Source organism: Neomonachus schauinslandi, chromosome 15, assembly GCF_002201575.2.
Source record: "Neomonachus schauinslandi chromosome 15, ASM220157v2, whole genome shotgun sequence".
Taxonomy (NCBI): domain Eukaryota; kingdom Metazoa; phylum Chordata; class Mammalia; order Carnivora; family Phocidae; genus Neomonachus; species Neomonachus schauinslandi.
This window is the reverse complement of record NC_058417.1, coordinates 22424580-22445389: the sequence shown is the minus strand read 5'-3', so window position 1 is coordinate 22445389 and position 20810 is coordinate 22424580. Positions and strand designations below refer to the sequence as shown.

The window sequence follows — 20810 nt, the reverse complement described above, 5'->3', positions numbered from 1 at the left end:
GAGCCGAGCGCTGGGGGCGCCCGCCCGGAAGGGCGCGGGGGCGTGGCGTGGCTCCGGCCCGCGCGCGGCTCCGCCCCAACCTCCCTGTCGCCGCGCGGCCAGCAGATGGCGCTGCAGGCCCGTCCCTGGCGCCTGGAAGGCGGAAGCGCGGCGAGGCGCGAGCGGCTGGGCCGCGGCGCAGGGACCCGGCGGGGGCCACGCCCTCCGCGCCGCCGCCTGCGTCCCCTCCGGAAAGGGGCGCCGCCGGGCGTGAGCGGAGAGCCTGGCGGATGCCTGCGGGATGAGTAGTCCCGAGGCTGGCGCCCCCGCGGCTCCCAGGGAACATGGGCGTGCTCAGGGCCGGGCTGTGCCCGGGCCTCACCCACGACACGGTCGGGCAACTGAGGAGCCGCGGGATCAAGACAGGTGACCGCGTGCGCGCCACCCAGCTGGGCACAGCGCGGACTCGGCGCCCCCCGACCGGCGGACCCCGGAGGGGCCGTCCCCTCCGCGCTCTGTAGAGGCTCGGGAAGGCGGGAGTGGGGCCCGCCGAGCCCCGCGGGGAGGGCAGAACCCCTACCGGGTGCCGGGCGGCATGGCGCCTCGCCAGGCCTTGCGGCTCTGTGCTTTTACCTGGGCCCCCTGAGACTGCCTGCCCCGAGGTAGAACCGTCACCCCGCTTTAGGTAGAGGAGAAGCCAAGTGTGGAAAGCCCGGGCCTCCCTTCCTACTAATCAGCTACGTGGGTTTTGTTTTCAGTGGTGGACCTGGTTTCCGCAGACCTGGAGGACGTGGCCCAGAAATGTGGCTTGTCTTACAAGGTGAGCCGCCCATCTCCACGCTCCAAACCTGGATGAGTCTAAATGCTCACCTCTGAGCCAAAGGAGCAGAGGGTTCCCAGAGGTTGATAAGTAGGGTGGGGGGAACGTATGAGACCCTGGGATGCCCCCTCCTCTGGCCGTATATTGCTGAGTACTCTGGGCTGCTTTGGGTTGAAGCATCCCCGGCCCCACCCTGAGTTGCCCCTGCCCCTTCCGCAGGCCCTGGTTGCCCTGAGAAGGGTGCTGCTGGCCCAGTTCTCAGCTTTCCCCTGCAATGGCGCTGATCTGTACGAGGAACTAAAGACTTCCACTGCCATCCTGTCCACTGGCATCGGAAGGTTTGTATGTGTGCTTGGGGAGGACGGTGAGGGGCTAGAGGACAGGACTGGCTCCAGGACTGGCTCTCAGGCCTCTTACGCCTGAATCTAGAGAGAACGGGGTTTTTCAAGTAGTGATGGGGGCAACATGGACAGATGGTCAGGACTTCTGAGTTCTCTCACCCTATAACAGGGTTTCTCGACTTCACACTTTGAACATTTTGGGATTTGTAATTATTTGGGGGGGGGGGCGCTCTGTCCTGTGCGTTATAGGGTTTTTGGCAGCATCCCTGGCCTGTGTTCACTAGATACCAGTTGTACCTCCATTCTCCCCATGTTGTGATAATCAAAAATGTCTGGAGAGATGTTGCCAGATGACCCCAAGGGGGGCAAAATTGCTTCTGGTGGAAAAGCACTATCTTATAACACGAGATGTCAGTATTTCATTATTATTAGATGAGAACAACTCCGCTCTGGCCCTGCTTCCCACTCTATCTCAGGACAGGGCGAGAGAACGTGGTAGGACTGACACTCACCGAGTGCCCCCTGGGTCCCGGCCACTGACATTAAGTTACGTAATCTCTTCAGTGACCCTGCGCGTTAGTGATTACTAACCAAACTTGAGTTTAGCCCAAGAGGAGGGAGGGGTGAGGAGTGGGGGGAGCAGCCCTGGGATACTTGATCAGAACCGGGTGTGTTCCCCATACCACCAGCAAGGTCTCTGGATTGGTTTGGCCATTGCTGTTTCCCTGACACGTTCTCTTAGCAAGGTTCGCACAGCATGGGGCTTGCTCCTCCCGGGTGGGTGTCCGCGGCTGTTGGCCATCAAGCACCCACTCTATGCCTACCACGTGCCAGGTATGTGCAGATGATGGGTGTACGAGTCTGGCACGGCTCCTACGCTTTATGAGTGTGGGGCCTAGTGGGTAGATAGAAGAGCTGGTCAGTGGGAGAAAAGTGGAAGCATGTGTAGAGGCAGCAGAAGGAGGGACTGATTAACCCGAACTAGCCCTGGGGCTTCGGCTGCTTATGAAACCAACATAGGCAGAGGAAGCGCTTAGGGAGCAGTCCAGTGATAAATGGACAGGATTGTGGCCGCAGTGGGTTGTTGCAAGGGAGATCAGAGTGGTTCCAGAAAGCCCTGTGGAGGGGGCAAGCCTTCTCTGAGTGCCTGCGGAGAGCCCGGCACCAATCTTGCACATGATTTCATTTTTTCTCCACCACCACCAATGAGCGCGGTACAGTTAAACTCAACCATTGGAGAGACGAGGAAACTGGGGCTTAGTTTAAGTGGCTCGCTTAAGTTCGCTCAGCTAGTAAGTAGGAACACCAGGAGCTTGGGGTCACATCCATCATGCGCCTCACTCTGACTCCCCAGCCCTGGTGCCTCCCTCCCAGTGGGAGACCGTAATGCGAAAGGGAGCTGTCGGCACAGGGCAGAGGTGTGCGGGGTGGACAGGACTGGGGAGGCTTGCAGGAGAGAGGCCGAGAGAGACAGCAGTGGTGGGGTGCGTGAGTCCGATCCAGGGCAGGTGACAGCAGGAGACGTGTTGAAAGGAGGTACGACAGGCCTTGCTTCCTGGTGGGATGTAGGCGTGAAGAGTCAGATCAGGCGCTAGGTTTCTAGTCCTGCTCACAGTGTTCTGTGGACACTGGACGGATGTAACTTTTAAAAGGGAGGTAGAGAGTTATGTAGTCAGACAATTGGGAAATGCTTCGTTCACCCAAAGTAAATGCTTTTTTTTTTAAGATTTTATTTTATTTTTTTATTTTTATTTTTTAAAGATTTTATTTATTTATTTGACAGAGAGAGACAAAGTGAGAGAAGGAACACAAGCAGGGGGAGTGGGAGAGGGAGAAGCAGGCTTCCTGCGGAGCAGGGAGCCCGATGCGGGGCTCGATCCCAGGACCCTAGGACCATGACCTGAGCCGAAGGCAGATGCTTAACGACTGAGCCACCCAGGCGCCCAAGATTTTATTTATTTATTTGACAGAGAGAGGCACAGCAAGAGAGGGAACACAAGCAGGGGGAGCGGGAGAGGGAGAAGCAGGCTTCCCGCCAAGCAGAGAGCCCGATGAGGGGCTCGATCCCAGGACCCTGAGATCATGACCTGAGCCGAAGGCAGACGCTTAACGACTGAGCCACCCAGGTGCCCTGTCAACGCGTTTTTTAAAAGCTGTGGGCCATCTCAGAGCCTGATGTGCACTGTGAGTCTTTACAAGGACACCAGAGCATGAAGTGTACGTTGCAAGAAGTTGTATCGACTGGGGGAGATAAGTGGTTCCTTGAAGGCCAGAGCTATATCTCGTTCATCTCCGTATCTCCCTCATTTTATTTACTTTTTTGAACGTGTTTCTTTTTTTTAAAGATTTTATTTGTTTATTTGACAGAGAGCAAGAGCAGGGGGAGCGGCAGGCAGAGGGAGAAGCAGGCTCCCTGCTGAGCATGGAGCCCGACCCGGGGCCCCATCCAGGACCCTGGGATCATGACCTGAGCCGAAGGCAGACCCTTAACCGACTGAGCCAGGCACTCCTGTATCTCCCTCATTTTAGAGTAAGGCCTTCAGGAAATGTGAGGTATGTAGGCCATGTTGGAATGAATGGCTGGAAAAAAAAAAAAAAGCTAATTCCAAGGGAAAGGTGGAGGATAAGTCCCAGAAATCAGTTGTATTCAGAACAGGTGGTAAGGCCCAGGTGTGGTTTTGCTGCACAAGGCAGGCGGGGGGAGGTCTCTCTCCACTGAGTTAGAGGTGAGTGGGAGGAGGGTCCTCTGGGCGGTAGGAGAGGTGAAATAGGAACACAGGTGAGAAGTCGGTTGAGAGGCGGATTTGGGAATTCCTTCTACAATGTCCTCACAGCCAAGAATGAGGTCGATTCTGGTCTGGAGCGTCAACACCAGTGGGTTAGGCCAGGCTACACATTAGAATCACCTGGAAGGTTAAGAAATATTTATGCCTGGGTCCTACCTTTAGAAATTCTGACTTTATTGCTCTAGGCTGGTGGGTCCCAAACTTGTCCGCACAGTAGAATCACTTGGGGAGGGCTGTCTGCCTGGCTCGGTTGGTGGAGTGTGTGACTCTTGATCTTGTGGCTGTGAGTTTAAGCCCCATGCTGGGTGTAGAGATTACTTAAAAATAAAATCTTAGGGGCGCCTGGGTGACTCAGTCAGTTAAGTGTCTGCCTTCAGCTCAGGTCATGATCCTGAGGTCCTGGGATTGAGTCCTGAGTCAGGCTCCCTCCTCAGCGGGAAGTCTGCCCCTCGCCCCCAATAAATAAATGAAATCTCATGGGGCGCCTGGGTGGCTCAGTCATTAAGCATCTGCCTTCGGCTCAGGTCATGATCCCAGGGTCCTGGGATCGAGCCCCGCATCGGGCTCCCTGCCCCGCGGGAAGCCTGCTTCTCCTTCTCCCACTCCCCCTGCTTGTGTTCCCTCTCTTGCGCTCTCTCTGTCAAATAAATAAAATCTTAAAAAAAAAAAAAGAAATCTTAAAAAAAAAAAGAATCACTTGGGGAATCTTTAAACATTCCCGAAAGTCACGCCTCCTGCAGACCAATTAAATCACATTCTCTGGGGATGGGACACAGGGATCCGTAGTGTTTGAAGTTCCCAGGTGACTCCAATGTGCAGACAAGTTTGGGAACTGCTAATACAGGCCTCTTTTTCAAAACTCCTCTGGTGATTTTAATATGCAGGCAGGATTGAGAATCACTAGTCTAGCCTAGTGGTTTTCAAACGTGAGCATGCATCCAGATCACCTCGAGGCCTTGTTGAAACTCAGATCCGTTCTCCAGTTTCTGATGCAGCGGGTGCGGGCTGGGGCCTGAGAGTTGCATTTCACACCACTTCCCAGTGATGCTGCTGCTGGTCTGGGGACCACACTAGGAGAACCACTGCCGTGATGGAGCTATTGTCTGATCCCAATGGGAGAAGCCACAGGGCTGGAGTGGTGACCAGAGCGTTTTGACTGGCAGGGCCCTGTGCTTATAATCATGGGGTCCTTGGAATTGGAATCAATGGGGTTTTTTCTAAGGTGCTGCTTGGCACACACAGAAGGGTCATGGGAGAGACCATTTTGTGAACCATTTCAGAATACTGGGCCCCGTGAAGGTGTTTGCAGAGCTGGAAAAGGGATGCGTGAGGTCAGGACACAGAGTCATTGGTATGGGCTGTGGTTCAGGCCACAGGTTGGGCAGGGAGTGCAGTGTGGTTAGTGACCTGTTTCATGGTTCAAGGACAGAACATGGATCAGGAATTGGCTATATCTTGAGTTTACCTGAAGGCTTCCACAGCCAGAGTGTTGACAATATAGTAACTAAATACTACTGTTCTACCACTTGTTTCTCTGGCAACATTTATTGTGTGTCTCCTCTGTTTCCAGCACTGTGCCAGTGTCCTTGCCCCTGGGTGCTCTGGGCCAAATGGGGATGAGAGACAAAAACAAGCACATAGAAAATAATCACCAACTCCCAGAACTAAGTGAATTCAGCAAGGCCGCAGGATACAAGATTAGCACATAAAAATCAATTGCGTTTCTATATACTCAAAATGAACATGTGGAAATGGAAATTAAGACATAATACCATTTACAGTTGCTCCAAAGAAAATGAAATACTTACGTCTACATCTAACAGAGCAGGTATAGGAGTTGTATGCTGAAAATTAAAACTTGCTGATGAAAGAAATCAAGAGGACCCAAATAAATGGAGAGACACGCTGTATTCATGGATTGGGAGACTCAGCATAGTAAAGATGTCAATTCTCCCCAAATTGCCCTATAAACTTAATTCAGTTCCTACCAAAGTCCCAGCATATTTTTTTTTTGTAAAAATAAAGCTTATTCTAATAATTACATGGACAAGCCAATGACTTTGAATTGCTAAAACTTTTTTTTTTAAGATTTTATTTATTTATTTGACAGAGAGCGAGAGAGGGAACACAAGCAGGGGGAGTGGGAGAGGGAGAAGCAGGCTTCCTGCCAAGCAGGGAGCCCGATGTGGGGCTCGATCCCAGGACCTTGGGATCATGACCCTAGCCGAAGGTAGACACCCAACCAACTGAGCCACCCAGGCGCCCCTGGATTATTTTTAAAGATTTTAAGTAATCTCTACACCTAATGTGGGGCTCAAACTCACAACCTTGAGATCGACTTCCATGCTCTTCCGGCTGATCCAGGCAGGCACCCTAACACTGTCAAGCTTTTAGAACAAAACGGAGGAGAAAATATTTGAGAACTAGGGCTAGGCAAAGGGTTCTTAGACTTGACACCAAAAGTGTGATCAATAAAAGAAAGATAAAATTTTTAATCAAAAAAATAAAAAATGAATTCAGAATTAAAACTTTTGCTCTGCAGAAGAGAAAAAGACAAGCTGTAGAGTGGGGAAAATATTTGCAAGCCTCATATTCAACAAAGGACTTGCATCTAGAATATATAAAGAATTCTTAAGAGGCGCTTGGGTGGCTCAGTCAGTGAAGCTTCTGACTTCGGCTCCGGTCGTGATCTCAGGGTTCCGGGATCGAGCCCTGCGTCAGGCTCCCTGCTCAGAGGGGAGTCGGCTTGTTCTTCTCTCTCTGCTCCTCCCCCCACTCATGCTCTCTCTCTGAAATAAATAAATAAAATCTTTAAAAAAAAAATTCTTTAAATAAAAGATTTTATTTATTTGACAGAGAGACACAGCGAGAGAGGGAACACAAGCAGGGGGAGTGGGAGAGGGAGAAGCAGGCTTCCTGCTGAGCAGGGAGCCCGATGCGGGGCTCCATCCCAGGACCCTGGGATCATGACCTGACCCGAAGGCAGATGCTTAACGACTGAGCCACCTAGGCGCCCCCCCCAAAAAAAAAATTCTTAAAACTCCTAACAGTGAAACAATCCAGTTAGTAAATGGACAACAGACATGAACAGATATTTTACCAAGGAGAACACACAGATGTCAAGTAATCACACGCAAAAATGTCAAACATCATTAGTTCTTAGGGAAATGCAAATTAAAACCACAATGAGGGGCACCTGGGTGGCTCAGTCTGTTGAGCTTCTGCCTTTTGATTTCAGCTCAGGTCATGATCTCAGGGTTGTGGGATCGAGCCCCATGTCTGTTTGTCCCTCTCCCTCCCCTTTAAATAAAATCTTAAAAAAAAAAAAACCCACAATGAGATCTATTACTACATACCTACCAGAATGGCCATACCAAAAAATGGTGACAAGACCAAATGCTGGTAAGGATGTTGAGAAACTGGATTACTCATACATTGCTAGTGGGATAGTAACATGGCATAGCCACTCGGGAAAGTAGTTTATTGTTTCTTATAAAATTAACATGTGCTGCAGCCATCAAAAAAAAAATGGAATCTTGCCATTTGCAATGACGTGGATGGAACTAGACGGTATGATGCTAAGCGAAATAAATCGATCAGAGAAAGACAAGTATAATATGATCTCACTGATATGAGGAATTTAAGAAACAAGGCAGAGGAGCATAGGGGAAGGGAGGAAAAAATGAAACAAGACGAAACCAGAGAGGGAGACAAACCATAAGAGACTCTTAATCATAGGAAACAAACTGAGGGTTGCCGGAGGGGAGGGGGTGGGGGATGGGGTGGCTGGGTGATGGACATTGGGGAGAATATATGTTGTAATGAGCACTGGGTGTTATATGCAACTGATGAATCACAGACCTGTATCCCTGAGACAAATATTACATTATATGTTATTTGAATTTAAATTTTAAAAAAGAAACAAAAATTGATATGTGCTTACCATACAACAGTTGTGTTCTTTTTTTTTTTTTTAAGAGATGGGGTAGAGGGGCAGAGGGAGAGAGAATCTTAAGTAGGCTCCATACCCAGCATGGAGCCCCATGCCGGGCTCAATCTCACAACCCTGAGATCATGACCTGAGCCAAAATCAAGAGTTGGACACTTAACTGACTGAGCCACCCAGGCACCCCTTTAATATATATTTTTTTAATTTAATTTATTTTTTGAAAAGATTTTATTTATTTATTTGACAGACAGCGAGAGAGGGAACACAAGCAGGGGGAGTGGGAGAGGGAGAAGTAGGCTTCCCGCAGAGCAGGGAGCCTGATGCAGGGCTCCATGCATGCAGGGCTCCATGCATGTGGGGCTCGGTCCCAGGACCCTGGGATCATGACCTGAGCCGAAGGCAGACACTTAATGACTGAGCCACCCAGGCGTCCCTAATATTTTTAAGTAATCTCTACACCCAGCGTGGGGCTCGAACTTCCAACCCTGAGATAGAGAGTCCCATGCTCCACTGACTGAGCCAGCCAGGCGTCCCCTGGCAGTTGTATTTTTAGGCATTTATTCCAGAGAAAGAAAAACAGGTTTACACAAAAACCTGTACACAAATGATCATAGCCATTTGATTCACAATTGCCCCAACCTGGAAACAGACTTCAGTGGGTGAATGGTTAAACAAACTTGGTGCTTCCATACCATGGGCTACTTCTCAGCAATAAAAAGCAACAGCTACAACAACTTGGACAGATCTCAAGGGAATGATGCTGAGCGAAAGAAGCCAGCCACAACGGCTACGTACAGTGTGATTCCTTGTATGTAACATTTTTGAAATAACATCATAACAGAGATGGAGAACAGTTGGTGGTTGCCAGGGATTCGGGGTGGGATGGAGGGGTGTGGCTATAACAGGGTGATGCAAGGGAGACTTATAGTGATGGAAATATTCTGTATCTTGCTTTTGGTGGTTGCATAAACCTACACGGGTGATAAGTTTGCATAGAACTGTACACACACACGGAACGCCGGGGAAATCTGGATAAGCTCTGTAGACTGCACCGCGGTTGGCTTGCGATGTCATACAGTATGAGAGGCCACCATTAGGGGAAGTGAGGGGAAGGGTACACGGGACCGTCCTGTATAATCTTTTTTTTTTTGCAATTTCCTATGAATCTATAATTATTTCAAAGTTTAAAAAATGATGGGGGTGCCTGGGTGGCTCAGTAAGTTAAGTGTCTGCCTTTGGCTCGGGTCATGATCCCTGGGTCCTGGGATCGAGCCCCACATATTGCGCTCCCTGCTCATTGGGAAGCCTGCTTCTCCCTCTCCCCGCCCCCCCAATCTTGCTCTCTCTCGCTATCTCTCTCAAATAAATAAAAATCTTAAATAAATAAATAAATAATGACAAATTATGGGAAATGCTACCAAGGAAACCCATAAGGGATTAAGGTTGAGAATGGAAGGAGGACTCTTTGCTGGGGTGCAGAGACCTCTGTGGAGAGCAGAGTGATCTTCAGGCTGGGAGTGAACAGATGAGGAGGGGCCCAAGGAGGAGCTTGTAGCCGTGCCCTCTTTCCCTAGAGATGTTCAGACCATCTCTGGACAGAAGCAGTGCTGGGAAGGAATGTCTTGCTTTTCTTCTTAGTTCCTACTCCCCTCTGTTCCCACCAGTCTGCTGGGTTGATTCTCTTCCTTCCTCTTCTTTCATCAGCTTGGACAAACTGCTTGATGCTGGTCTCTACACTGGAGAAGTGACTGAGATTGTAGGAGGCCCAGGTAGTGGCAAAACCCAGGTACATGGGCGGCTGGCAGCCAGGAGGACGTGACGGGTGGTGGGTGGGAAGGAAGTGGGAATGTGGGTGCATAGCTCTGGATCCCTGGGGGAGCTTCTGCCAATGTACTTGTGATTCAGGGAGATGGGTGGTGAGAAGTGGGGCTTGAATATGGCCCATTCATGTCACTGGGATCTGGACAGGATTTGGTGGGGGCTCCCATTCTGGGCCCTCTTTGGGAGCTCAAGTTCTCCCAATGCCTTGTCTCCTCAGGTATGTCTTTGTGTGGCTGCAAATGTGGCCTATGACCTACAGCAGAATGTTGTATACATTGATTCCAGCGGAGGACTGACAGCCTCCCGCATCCTCCAGCTCCTTCAGGCCAGAACCCCAGAAGAGGAGGAGCAGGTAAGGGGCAGGAGGCTTGAGTTCCTTTGAGGTTCTGACACAGAAAGACCCCATTATCCCTTATATTGCAAGAATTTTGACCATTTGGATGAACAGTCATTTCTAGCTTTGAAACGTGCTGTTCTATTAATTCTTCCTGTGTTTTTCAGTTCTTCCTGTTATGACATTATCCCAGCTTGGATGCTACCCCCACTGATCTCCCAGGTGACCCAGCTCCTTGTACACCCTAACTCAGGGCTGGCAGGCACGCAGCATCTGTGTTTCCTTCCCATTACTTGCCATGGCAGACGTTCCTAATCAGACCTGCCATACTTTCCCGCTGAGCCGTGACTTGGCTTTGCAGCTTGGCACCCAGGCAGCCACCACTGTGAGAACTGGCCCAGGAGAAAAAGCCCATTTGCCATCTTGGACCAGAGTCCTTATGACTAGGGGGTCTCTTTCTGCTCAGCTTTAAAATCCCTCTTTATCTTGCTTGAGCCCCTGCTCCCTCTTATCCAAAGCCCCTCCTTCCCCTTCCTAACCCTTTAGGCAGGAGCTCTCCAGAGGATCCAGGTGGTACGTGCATTTGACATCTTCCAGATGTTGGACGTGCTACAGGACTTCCGGGGTGCTATGTCCCAGCAGGTGAGCCTGTTGTTCTGCCCCTCCCTGCTTCACCCAGCTTGCCGGGGCTGTCTGCATGTGGGCAGGTGTCCTAGCACAGACTGTTTGGAAATGCAGATGTGCCATCTGGTGACTCCAGCTGTGCCTGCCACAGGATGGGATGGGATTCCTGCGTGCTTAATTCCTTCCTGAGTGTCTTATTGTTTACCTGCCCATCTTCCCCACTAAACAGTAAGACCCTTGAGTGCAAGGATCATGTTGTATTCATTTCTGCATTCATCCCCCCCTGGATCATCGAGGTTTACTTGCAGCTACAAGTAATAGAGTCTGTGTGACAGGCACTTGAACCTTGAGGGCATTTAATTATCTCTCATGAGTCTGGAGGTTGGCAGGTCCATGGTATCAGGGCTCTAGTTGGTGTGTCTGATTCTCTTGCTCTTCCCCCTCGTGATTGCAAAGTGGCTGCTATAGCTCTAAGCATCACATCCTCGCACATCAAAACGCGTATTCAGGGCAGTAATAGATGGCCCCTTTTCTGCATTTCTTCCCTTTAATCAGGAAAGAAAAATCTTTCTCCAAAACCCACTAGTAGACTTCGCCTTACATCTAGTTGGCCAAAATGGAGTTTTATGTGTATCTTAGACTAGGGGTTGGGCCCACCTTCCATGATGTCAGATTTCTGCCCACTACCTGAACACATCCAGAATCCTGTTAACAAGGAAGAGGGGTTTAGAGTGGCATTTGGGTTGGTACCCCATTTTACCTGCTGGGTGCTTAGACAGGATTTGGTGCACTGATTTACAGGCTATTAGATTTAGAAAGACATCTTAGAATAGCTCAACTCTCGTTAAACTTCCTCAGACCCCAAAGTATAACATGTTCCTATGGGCATGCCCAAGATTGTATGTAAAGTAAATGATTTCTACAAACTTTAGAACACTTAATAGTTGAACAGATACTTGCCATAGGAGCTGTAGCTGGTTATGACCCATGTGTGTTGAGACATGAAGTCAAGTAGCCCCGATCTAATCCAGCCCTCTCATTTCTAGAGATGAGGAGAGTGAGGACCAGAGAAGTTCAGTAAGTTGCTCAAAGTCACTACATAATTAGGATAAGAACTAAATCTCTGAACTCCCAGGTCAAATGATGTGTTTTTTTACTGGAAGACCATTATGATAGTATATTCTATTATGGCATAACAAGTTACCACAAACGTAATGACTTAAAACAACACGTTTACTACCTCACAGTTTCCGTGGGTCAGGAGTCTGGGCACGGCTTAGCTGGGGCTTCTGTTAGGATCTCAGTAGTCTGTAATCAAGATGGCAGCTGGACTGTGTTCTTATCTAGAGGCTCAACTGGGGAAGAATCTGCATACAAGTTCACTCAAGTTGTCACCAGAACTCATTTCCTAGTGGGTTCAGTGTCTTGCTGGCAGTTGTCCATGCTCCCACTGTTCTCTGCCCTGTGGCCCTTTCCATAGGCAGTTCACAGCACGACCACTTGCTTCATCAAAACAGCACAAGGATGAGAGCAAGGGGCGCCTGGCTGGCCCAGTCGGTTAAGCCTCTGACTTCGGCTCAGATCACGATCTCAGGGTCCTGGGATTAAGCCCCTCATTGGGCTCTGTGCTCGGGGGAGAGTCTGCTTCTCCCTTTCTCTCTCTCCCTCTGCTCCTCCCCTCACTCGTGCTCTCACTCTTTCTCTCTCAGATAAGTTAAATTAAAAAAAAAAGTGAGGGCACCTGGGTGGCTCAGTTGGTTAAGCGACTGCCTTCGGCTCAGGTCATGATCCTGGAGTCCCGGGATCGAGTCCCATATCGGGCTCCTTGCTCAGCAGCAGGTCTGCTTCTCCCTCTGACCCTCCCCCCTCTCATGTGCTCTCTCTCTCTCATTCTCTCTCTCAAATAAATAAATAAAATCTTTAAAAAAAAAAAAAAGTGAGAGCAAAATGCAACATGCAGTTTCATGTAACATAATGTAATCTTGGGAGTGACGTCCCATCACCTCTGCCATATAGCATAGCTTCATCAAGAGAGTGACATTCCAGCACCTTTGACACTGTATTAGTCAGAAGCCAGCCACAGGACTCGCCCACGGTTGGGGGAAGGGATTACACAAGGCTTGAATACCTGGAGGTGGAGGTCAAGGGGCCACTTTCGGATCTGTCTGCCACGGATGACCTGATGGCTCCATAGTTACTAGCAGTGAAAGGCTGGCTGTCTGCATTTTAGCCAGAGATTTTAACCTGCTCTCCCAGAGTGAGGAAGAGCTAAGCTGGTTTCAGTTTTAGCTTCTCTTCTTTTCTGCCATCCTGTCTTAGATGAGTGGATGACATGAGAGTCAGTAACTGGACAATGAAGGAAGACATGCAAAAGACAAACCAGATTATGCTGAAAATCCAAGATTTGGCTTGCATGAAGTGAGAAAGAACGTTGTGGAAACAGAATCAGCAAATGACTTGGACATAAAGAGTAAGGGAGGTTAGGTCCAAGAAACTAGGACGATGCTAATGCATGTGTGGAGACAAAAGATGATGGTTTTAACATGGCTGTCTATATAGTCTGTATTTGGAACTGCTTTAGATGTGGAAGATGAGGCCCTAGAGGCATGATCTAGAAGGAGACTGAAGTAAAGAGAAGGCTAACCCCTTCAGCACAGGGAGTTAGGAATTTGGGAAGTAAGCAGAAGAGGGAGAAGAGCCTGGCAAGATGGTGGTAGGGAAGGCTGGCCATAAGAAACATGGCCGCTAAGAAAATTCAGGACTGGGGGTGCCTGGGTGGCTCAGTCAGTTAAGCATCCCACTCCTTTTTTTTTTTTTTTTTTTGAAGATTTATTTATTTGAGGGAGAGAGTGCGTGTGAGCGAATGAGTGGGGGGAGGGGCAGGAGGAGGGGGAGAGAGAGAATCCTGGAGCATCTCTGCTGAGTGGGGAGTCCAATGTGGGGCTAGATCCCAGGACCCCGAGATCATGACCTGAGCTGAAATCAAGAGCCGGCTGTTTAACCAGCTGAGCTACACAAGCACCCCAAGCATCCTACTCTTGATCTCAGTTCAGGTCTTGATCTCAGGGTCCTGAGTTCAAGCCTGTGTTGGGCTCCACTCTAGGTGTGGAGCCTACTTTAAAAAAAGTCTCGGGGCACCTGGGTGGCTCAGTCAGTTGAACACCTAACTCTTGATTTCGGCTCAGGTTGTGATCTCAGGGTCCTGGGATAGGGCCTGGGACAGTCTGCTTGTCCTTCTCCCTCTCTTTTTCTCCTTCCCCTACGCATGTGCACGCGCTCTCTCTCTTTCACACATACATACATAAATAAACTTTAGGGAAAAAAATCCTAAAAGAAATTCAGGACTGGGGGCCTGGCTGGCTCTGTGGGTGTAGCATGTGACTCTTGATCTCGAGGTTGTGAGTTCAAACCCCAAGTTGGGTGTAGAGATTATAAATAAGTTAAACAAAGAAAAGAAAGAAAATTCTTGACTGGGGCCACAGAACTTAGAACAGGGATTTCTCAAATTTAATTATTTTGGTGTGTCTGTGATGTCCTGTGATTTAAACCCCCTCTATCCACCCAAGTCTTCAGTAAAATTGATTATACCTATAAATGGAGATGGGGAAAAAAGACCTTACTGAAATTCCATGATGCCTGCACAGCTGTATTTGGGGTTGGAGAACTTATTTCTTTTTATTTCTTTTTTATTTTTTTTAAAGATTTTATTTATTTTTCAACAGAGAGACAGCGAGAGAGGGAACACAAGCAGGGGGTGTGGGAGAGGGAGAAGCAGGCTTCCCGCCGAGCAGGGAGCCCGATGCGGGGCTCGATCCCAGGACGCTGGGATCATGACCTGAGCCGAAGGCAGACGCTTAACGACTGAGCCACCCAGGCGCCCCTGGAGAACTTATTTCTTATCAGTTTTTTTTTTAAAGATTTTTTTTTTTAACTTATTCATTTTGACAGAGAGCACAAGTAGGCAGAGCACAGGCAGAGGGAGAGGGAGAAGCAGGCTCCCCGCTGAGCAGAGAGCCCATCGTGGCTCAATCTCCGGCCCCTGGGATCCTGACCTGAGCCGAAGGCAGATGCTTAACTGACTGAGCCACTTGGGCGCCCACTTACCGGTTTCTGATAGAGGAGCAAGCTTGCCCTATATTGGACGCCCCCTAGAGGCCAACTGGTTTATGGCCTCTGCTTCTCCCCAGGTGAGCAGTGCCTCCGCGACGGTGAAGGTGGTGGTTGTGGACTCGGTCACTGCGGTGGTCTCTCCACTTCTGGGAGGTCAGCAGAGGGAAGGTAAGAGGTGCCGCAGAGCCCAGGTCCGGGACGTGATCTTGCCTCCCAGCTCTGGAATGCATTCCCTGGTCAGCCCAGTCCCAGGTGCCCTGCTGCCCTCACCCTGTGCTTCTCCTCCTCCAGGCTTGGCCTTGATGATGCAGCTGGCCCGAGAGCTGAAGACCCTGGCCCGGGACCTTGGCATGGCGGTGGTGGTGAGGACGTGGGCTTCACCAGCCTGCTGGTCTTATCTCTGCTCCCTGGGCTTTGCCGAGGCGGGACCTGACTTTGAGTTCTAGTTCCAGCTGTTTACATTCCTTAAATGGCAACTTAACCCCCAACGTGGCCCTTTAGGAAAGGATCTTAGCCCAACTTCCCTGGGCCATCTAGAGCCCTGGACTGTGATGGGATCGGACATAAATAGCCAAGGGGTCAGGGACAGTCTTGGTTTTCTTTTTACTTCAAGACAGGTTTATTGAGGAATAATTACACACAGTAACTTTCTCCTCATTTGAAGTTTGGCTAACAGTTACTAATGTATCCGCTCTTGTTACAAGGCACAATCAAGATCTAGAATATTTCGGTTACCCCAAAAAGGTCCCCAAGCCCCAGACAACAACTGATCTGGTTTCTGTCCCTATAGTTTTGCCTTTTCCGGTGCTTCATAGAAAGGGATGTTTTTGCTTTCGAAGTAACTTTTTCTGCTTTCGGAGGACTTTTTTTAAAGTCTGCATGCTTCTCATAGGGTAAAAAATAGTTAAATATAGGAGTCAAATTTGTAGTAAATCTCCACATCCACAGAAAACATATTCATATTTTTATATATCTCCATAGAATCTCTTTTCTTTGCATATATGTGTGTATTTTTAACCAGTTTTCCAACTAAACTGTAACCGTGTTTAAAAAAAATACTCATCTCATTCCATTTCCCATGTCTTTAAATAGATGCTTTAAAAATGCCATTTTTAGCTGTTACATATTTTATTTAATACCTGTGGTACAGGGATCAGCAAACTTTTCTGTAAAGGGCTAGAGAGTAAATGGTCGAGGCTTTATGGCCAGATAGTTTCTGTCACTGCTACTCAGTTCCGCCTAGATTGTGTGAGAGCAACCACAGAGAGTCCCTAAACAGAGGGCATGGCTATGTTCCAGCCAAACTTGACTTTCAGAAATAATTTTGGGGCCACATTTGGCCTGTCGGGAGTAGTTTGTCAAACCCTGGTATCCCATAATGATCTATTTCTTGATTTGGGGCTTGTAGGTCATTACTGGTTTTCCTCTTTTATTTTCTTTTTAATTTTTTTGGTAAGTGTTCTGTAATTTTTTTTTAAAAGATTTTATTTATTTGACACAGAGAGCAAGAGAGAAAGAGCACAAGCGGGGGGAGCAGCAGAGGGAGAGGGAGAAGCAGGCTCCCCACTGAGCAGGGAGCCCAACGTGGCAGTCGATCCCAGAACCCTGGGACCATGACCTGAGCCGAAGGCAGACGCTTAACTGACTGAGCCACCCTGGCGCCCCTGGTTTTCCTCTATTTTAAGTAAAACTCTGGGGCACCTGTTGGCTCAGTCGGTTAAGCGTTGGACTCTTGATTTTGGCTCAGGTCATGATCTCGGGGTTGTGAGATCGAGCCCCACATTGGGTTCCGTGCTCAGCAGGGAGTCTGCTTGAGATTCTCCCTCTCTACCCCTCCCCCCCGCTCACGTGCTCGCGCGCTCTCTCTCTAAAATAAATATGTAAAACTCCAGTGAACACCCTGATAACCTAAATTTCTTTGCACATTTCATATTACTTCCTCAAACTCCTAAAAGTATAATTACAGAGTCAGGGATACACATTTTTTTAAATTTATTTTATTTATTTATTTTTAAAGATTTTATTTATTTATTTGAGAGAGAAAAAGAGAACCAGAGAGAGAGAGAGCACGAGCCGGGGGGTGGGGGGCAGGCAGAGGGAGAGAGAGAAGCAGACTCCCCACTGAGCAGGGAGCCCGATGCAGGACTCGATCCCAGACCCTGAGATCATGACCTGAGCCAAAGTCAAGACGCTTAACCAACTGAGCCACCCAGGAGCCCCAGGAATACATACATTTTTAAATGTATAGATATGATACCACCAAATTTCCAGGAAGGTTATACTAATTTGTACACCCACCAGCAGTGTTCTTAAATTGCGTCCCAGGGCCTCCCTCTCCTGACTTCAGGCTGTACATGATCACCTGCTTGTGGCCCTGGCTTAGGCAGTGGGGACTCAGTGATGAACAAGCTGCAGCCACCTGCTCCTGGTTGGGGGGCCGGTGGGGATACTCTCATCAAGGGATGCTGTGAGGCTCAGGTTGCCTACCTATGACTATCCTGGGCACCGGAGAACTGACTGACCAGATTACGACCTCCCTTTCGAAGCTCCCACGACCCCCTACACGCAGATGTACTCCCTGCCACAGAGGGCTGGGTGGTATGGTCTCAGAATACCTGTCTGCTGGGTTGGGGGTATAGGAGGCGCAGGCCCACCACTATCTTCCCTCCAGCAAAGTGCAGACAGAGATGCTTATTCCCAGACCTATGAGCTATGACCTTCTGCTGGAGTCAAGCCTGAGGCATGGTGATTTCGTGGAAAGAGTTGAGCACAAGTGAGGACCTGGGGTTCTAGTTCCAGACCAGCTGTCAATAACTCAGGGAGCCTTGGGGAAGTCCTTTCTCTGTGTTGGGCCTCACTTTTCCCACTTGCAGAATGAAGCAGAAGGAACAGATATCCTCTATGCCACTATTATCAATCTGGAAGTCTTTGCTTCTTTCTGCCTCAGGTAACCAACCACATGACCCGAGACAGAGACAGTGGGGAGCTCAAACCTGCCCTCGGACGCTCCTGGAGCTTTGTACCCAGCACCCGGATTCTCCTGGACGTTGACGAAGGAGCAGGAGCGTCGGGCAGTCGGCGCAGGGTATATCTGACCAAATCTCCCCGTCTGGTGAGCCGGCCACAGGGGAAAGCCAGGGATCTGGGCCCTTGAGGGTGTTTGTGTGCCCAGATGTCTCATAGGGGAATTCTTGGACGCTGAGACCCGGCAACCAAAGAGGCTCCCTGCTTGAGTTGCTTAACTCGAAAACTTACCCTTCCCTCCTGTCTTCTTCCAGCCAACAGGTTTCCAAGAGATGGTAGACATCGGGACCTGGGCGCCTCCAGAGCAGAGCCCAGCGTCCCATGGAGATCAGATATGACTGTGCTGTTGATTGGGAAGGGGGGGGGGCATCAAGCGCCCCACCTCTCTGCACACTAGCAGCTGCTGGTCACTGCTACCCGGTACTTGGGCCTGCAGTAGAAGCTCTTGGGCTGGACACAAGAGACATCTCTGTTTCCTCAGCTTCTCTTTCTGTGGAAACAGAGCTACAGGCGAGAGAGGATTCGGTGGTGGAAGGACCCAGAAACTCATGCTCGTGCCAAGTTTTCTTCCTTGTTTCTATCATATATGTTTCCCTGTGAGCAGAGTTCACCCTGGCCTCCGGCCTCTCTGAAGAGGCCTGCTAGTGACCGGACAGAACCCTGTGTGTCACCATCTTACCCACACTCCATCCTCACACAGTGACGGAGCTCGGAAGCCTCTGCTTCTCTCTCTCTTTTTTATTTTGCCTCTGTTTTTCCATCTGTAGGATGGAGCTCCCTTTCCCCTAACTTTGTCTTTGAGTTACTGGGTGGAAGCAACCTTGTAAATGCAAAGCCCTTCTTTATCCATGTCATGCTCTTAAAAATATAAACAGGAAATTCCTTGAGCCCCAGAGCCACCTGATTTCCCCCCAGAAGGATGTTTTTCAGTTTCCCCTAGTGAGGTTCCAAAGAACAGTTCTTCTTTTTTTTTTCCCTCTTGCTGATTTGGTTTCATGTACCTGCATGCATCACCATGACTAGGTGAAACTGTGAACTTGCTGCAGTCCCAGGGATATAATTTAACAGGAAGGGAGGATGTGGCCATAGTGAATCCAGCTGCTTGTTTATTATGCATGGTGCCCTGTAGGGCCCCTCCACAGTATAGAGGTGCCTCACAGCCAGAAGTGCTGAACCATGGCCTTGCCCATAAACAGGAAAGAATTTGCACAGTAAATACAGCCAGCTGGGAAAATTGATGCTGGCGTAAATAATACATGGCAAATCTAGTCTTTTATGCAGAAGTTCATTGCCGGTGGCTCCAAGATGCAATATAATTCCCCTTCTCTTCCTGACAGCTGTACCGCAACCTGGTGCCCTAGTGTATGAAATAACCCCCCGTCTGTTAGCGGCACTGTGGCCGTCCATCTGAGAGCCGTAGCCCTGGCTGGGGGGGGAGAGGAGGACACCAGGGGAGGAATAATAAAAAGGCAAAGTAGAGAAATGATCAGAATTGTTTACTGTCCACATTTTTTACAGGAAGTTCGCCTTTCTCAGTTAGCCTGTCGTGATTAATTAGTTGTGTCTTGGCTGCAGGAATAGGGGGCAGAGTTCGGGGGGGAAGATAGGACATGAAGATGATGAACATAGCAGAGACAGAAGCAGGAAGCATGGAGGATCAGGAGTGAGCGGCAGACCGGCTCCAGGGTATCTGCCTGCGTGAGGAAAGGGTTGGGGAGCCTAGGACTGGGGGGAGGCTGGCCCTGCTGCCTGCAGTAAGGACCCCAGGAGAAACGAATCTTCCATATCCTCATACCATAAGTGGTCGGCTCATTTCTGCAACCATCATAGGAAACGGGACGTTAAGTGAGGGGATGGAAAATCCCTGCCACTCCTACTATTTGGGTATTTTGAGCCCCGGGGGGTCTCACCAATCTCCCAAGCATTCTGTTTTTGTGGAACTTGGGAGTGTTTTTGCAGTTTTTCTCCGCACGGCCCTCCAGGGAGGCACAACCTACTAGTGGGGTGGGCATTCGAGGTGGAGCCTCGTTGCCCTCTCTGCCCTGGGCAGATCTGCCATGTTCCCTGTATGTTGTGAGTCAGGACCCTGGAATAATGGGGTCTGAGAGGCCTGTAAAGACCATGTGCCCCACACTGTCACTTAACAGGGAAGCTGAGGCCCAAAGAGGAGAAGTGACGGTCCCTGTGGCAAAGCAGCAACTGACACCCAGGACTCCTGATTCCTAAGCCAGACTCTTTGGGTCTCCATCTTGCCTTTAGTTTCCCATCTGCGCAGCTCTCTTCCCACCAGGTACTAACCCCAGCTCAGGGTGCCAGGGCCATCACCACATGGCCTCGCTGCTCCAGACCACCTGTGACATCCTGCAGGACCTTAACTACATGAGTGGGTGGGGTTTCGTGCATTTTAAAGGTGGCAAAGGAGGAATGCAGGAATGTTTTTCTTCTGATCTAGTCATTAAGTCCCCAAAGTATCTTTTTATGTATCTTTCTAGAGAGGACTCCTGTATGTCCCAAGTTTGAGATTAGACAAAATTAATATTGGGTCCCTACTGTGGGCTAGCACTTGATGACTTTAAGTCAGGCACCTGAACTCCCAAAGACTCTCAGGCAAGAGGTCCATGTATCATTGAGGCTGCTGTCCACTGCAATTAACAAAACCTGGCTTAAAGAGGCTTCAACAATAAGGACATTATCTCCGATTACATGAAGTCCAAGGTTGGCTCATTCAGTGGCTCAGTGTGAAGTGGTATAAGGTCCCTTTTCTCTTTCTGCTTTGCTCTCCTTTTGTGTTGGTTTTGTCTTTAAGCTCATGCTCCTTGTTAAGGCCTGGGTGTAGCCATTCTGAGTATCAATCCAGATATGACAATATCTACAGGCAGGAACATGATCCTTGTGTCCTTTTAAGTTAAAACTCAACTTCCAACCAAAGCAGACTTACCTCATATCTTATTAGTGCAGAATTGCTTCCTGAACCCACATCGAAATCATGGCAAGGGAAATTGGTCTATGATTGGCTCAGATC

The 20810-nt window shown here is 49.4% G+C and overlaps 1 protein-coding gene across 2 annotated transcripts; it reads left to right on the top strand.

Annotated features, from left to right (window-relative positions):
• The first annotated feature begins 160 nt into the window (after positions 1-160).
• RAD51D (RAD51 paralog D) lies at positions 161-19465 on the top strand. Of its 2 annotated transcripts, XM_021704018.2 has the most exons (10): positions 161-405; positions 738-799; positions 1019-1137; positions 9580-9661; positions 9914-10048; positions 10577-10672; positions 14842-14932; positions 15056-15126; positions 17712-17876; positions 18043-19465. In XM_021704018.2, exons 1-10 carry the CDS (start codon positions 324-326, stop codon positions 18124-18126), a joined length of 987 nt encoding a protein of 328 aa, XP_021559693.1. In that variant the 5' UTR covers positions 161-323; the 3' UTR covers positions 18127-19465. The 2 variants fall into 2 exon arrangements, with proteins under 2 accessions (XP_021559693.1, XP_044777376.1); XM_044921441.1 differs by lacking the exons at positions 1019-1137; positions 9580-9661; positions 9914-10048.
• The last annotated feature ends 1345 nt before the right edge of the window (positions 19466-20810 follow it).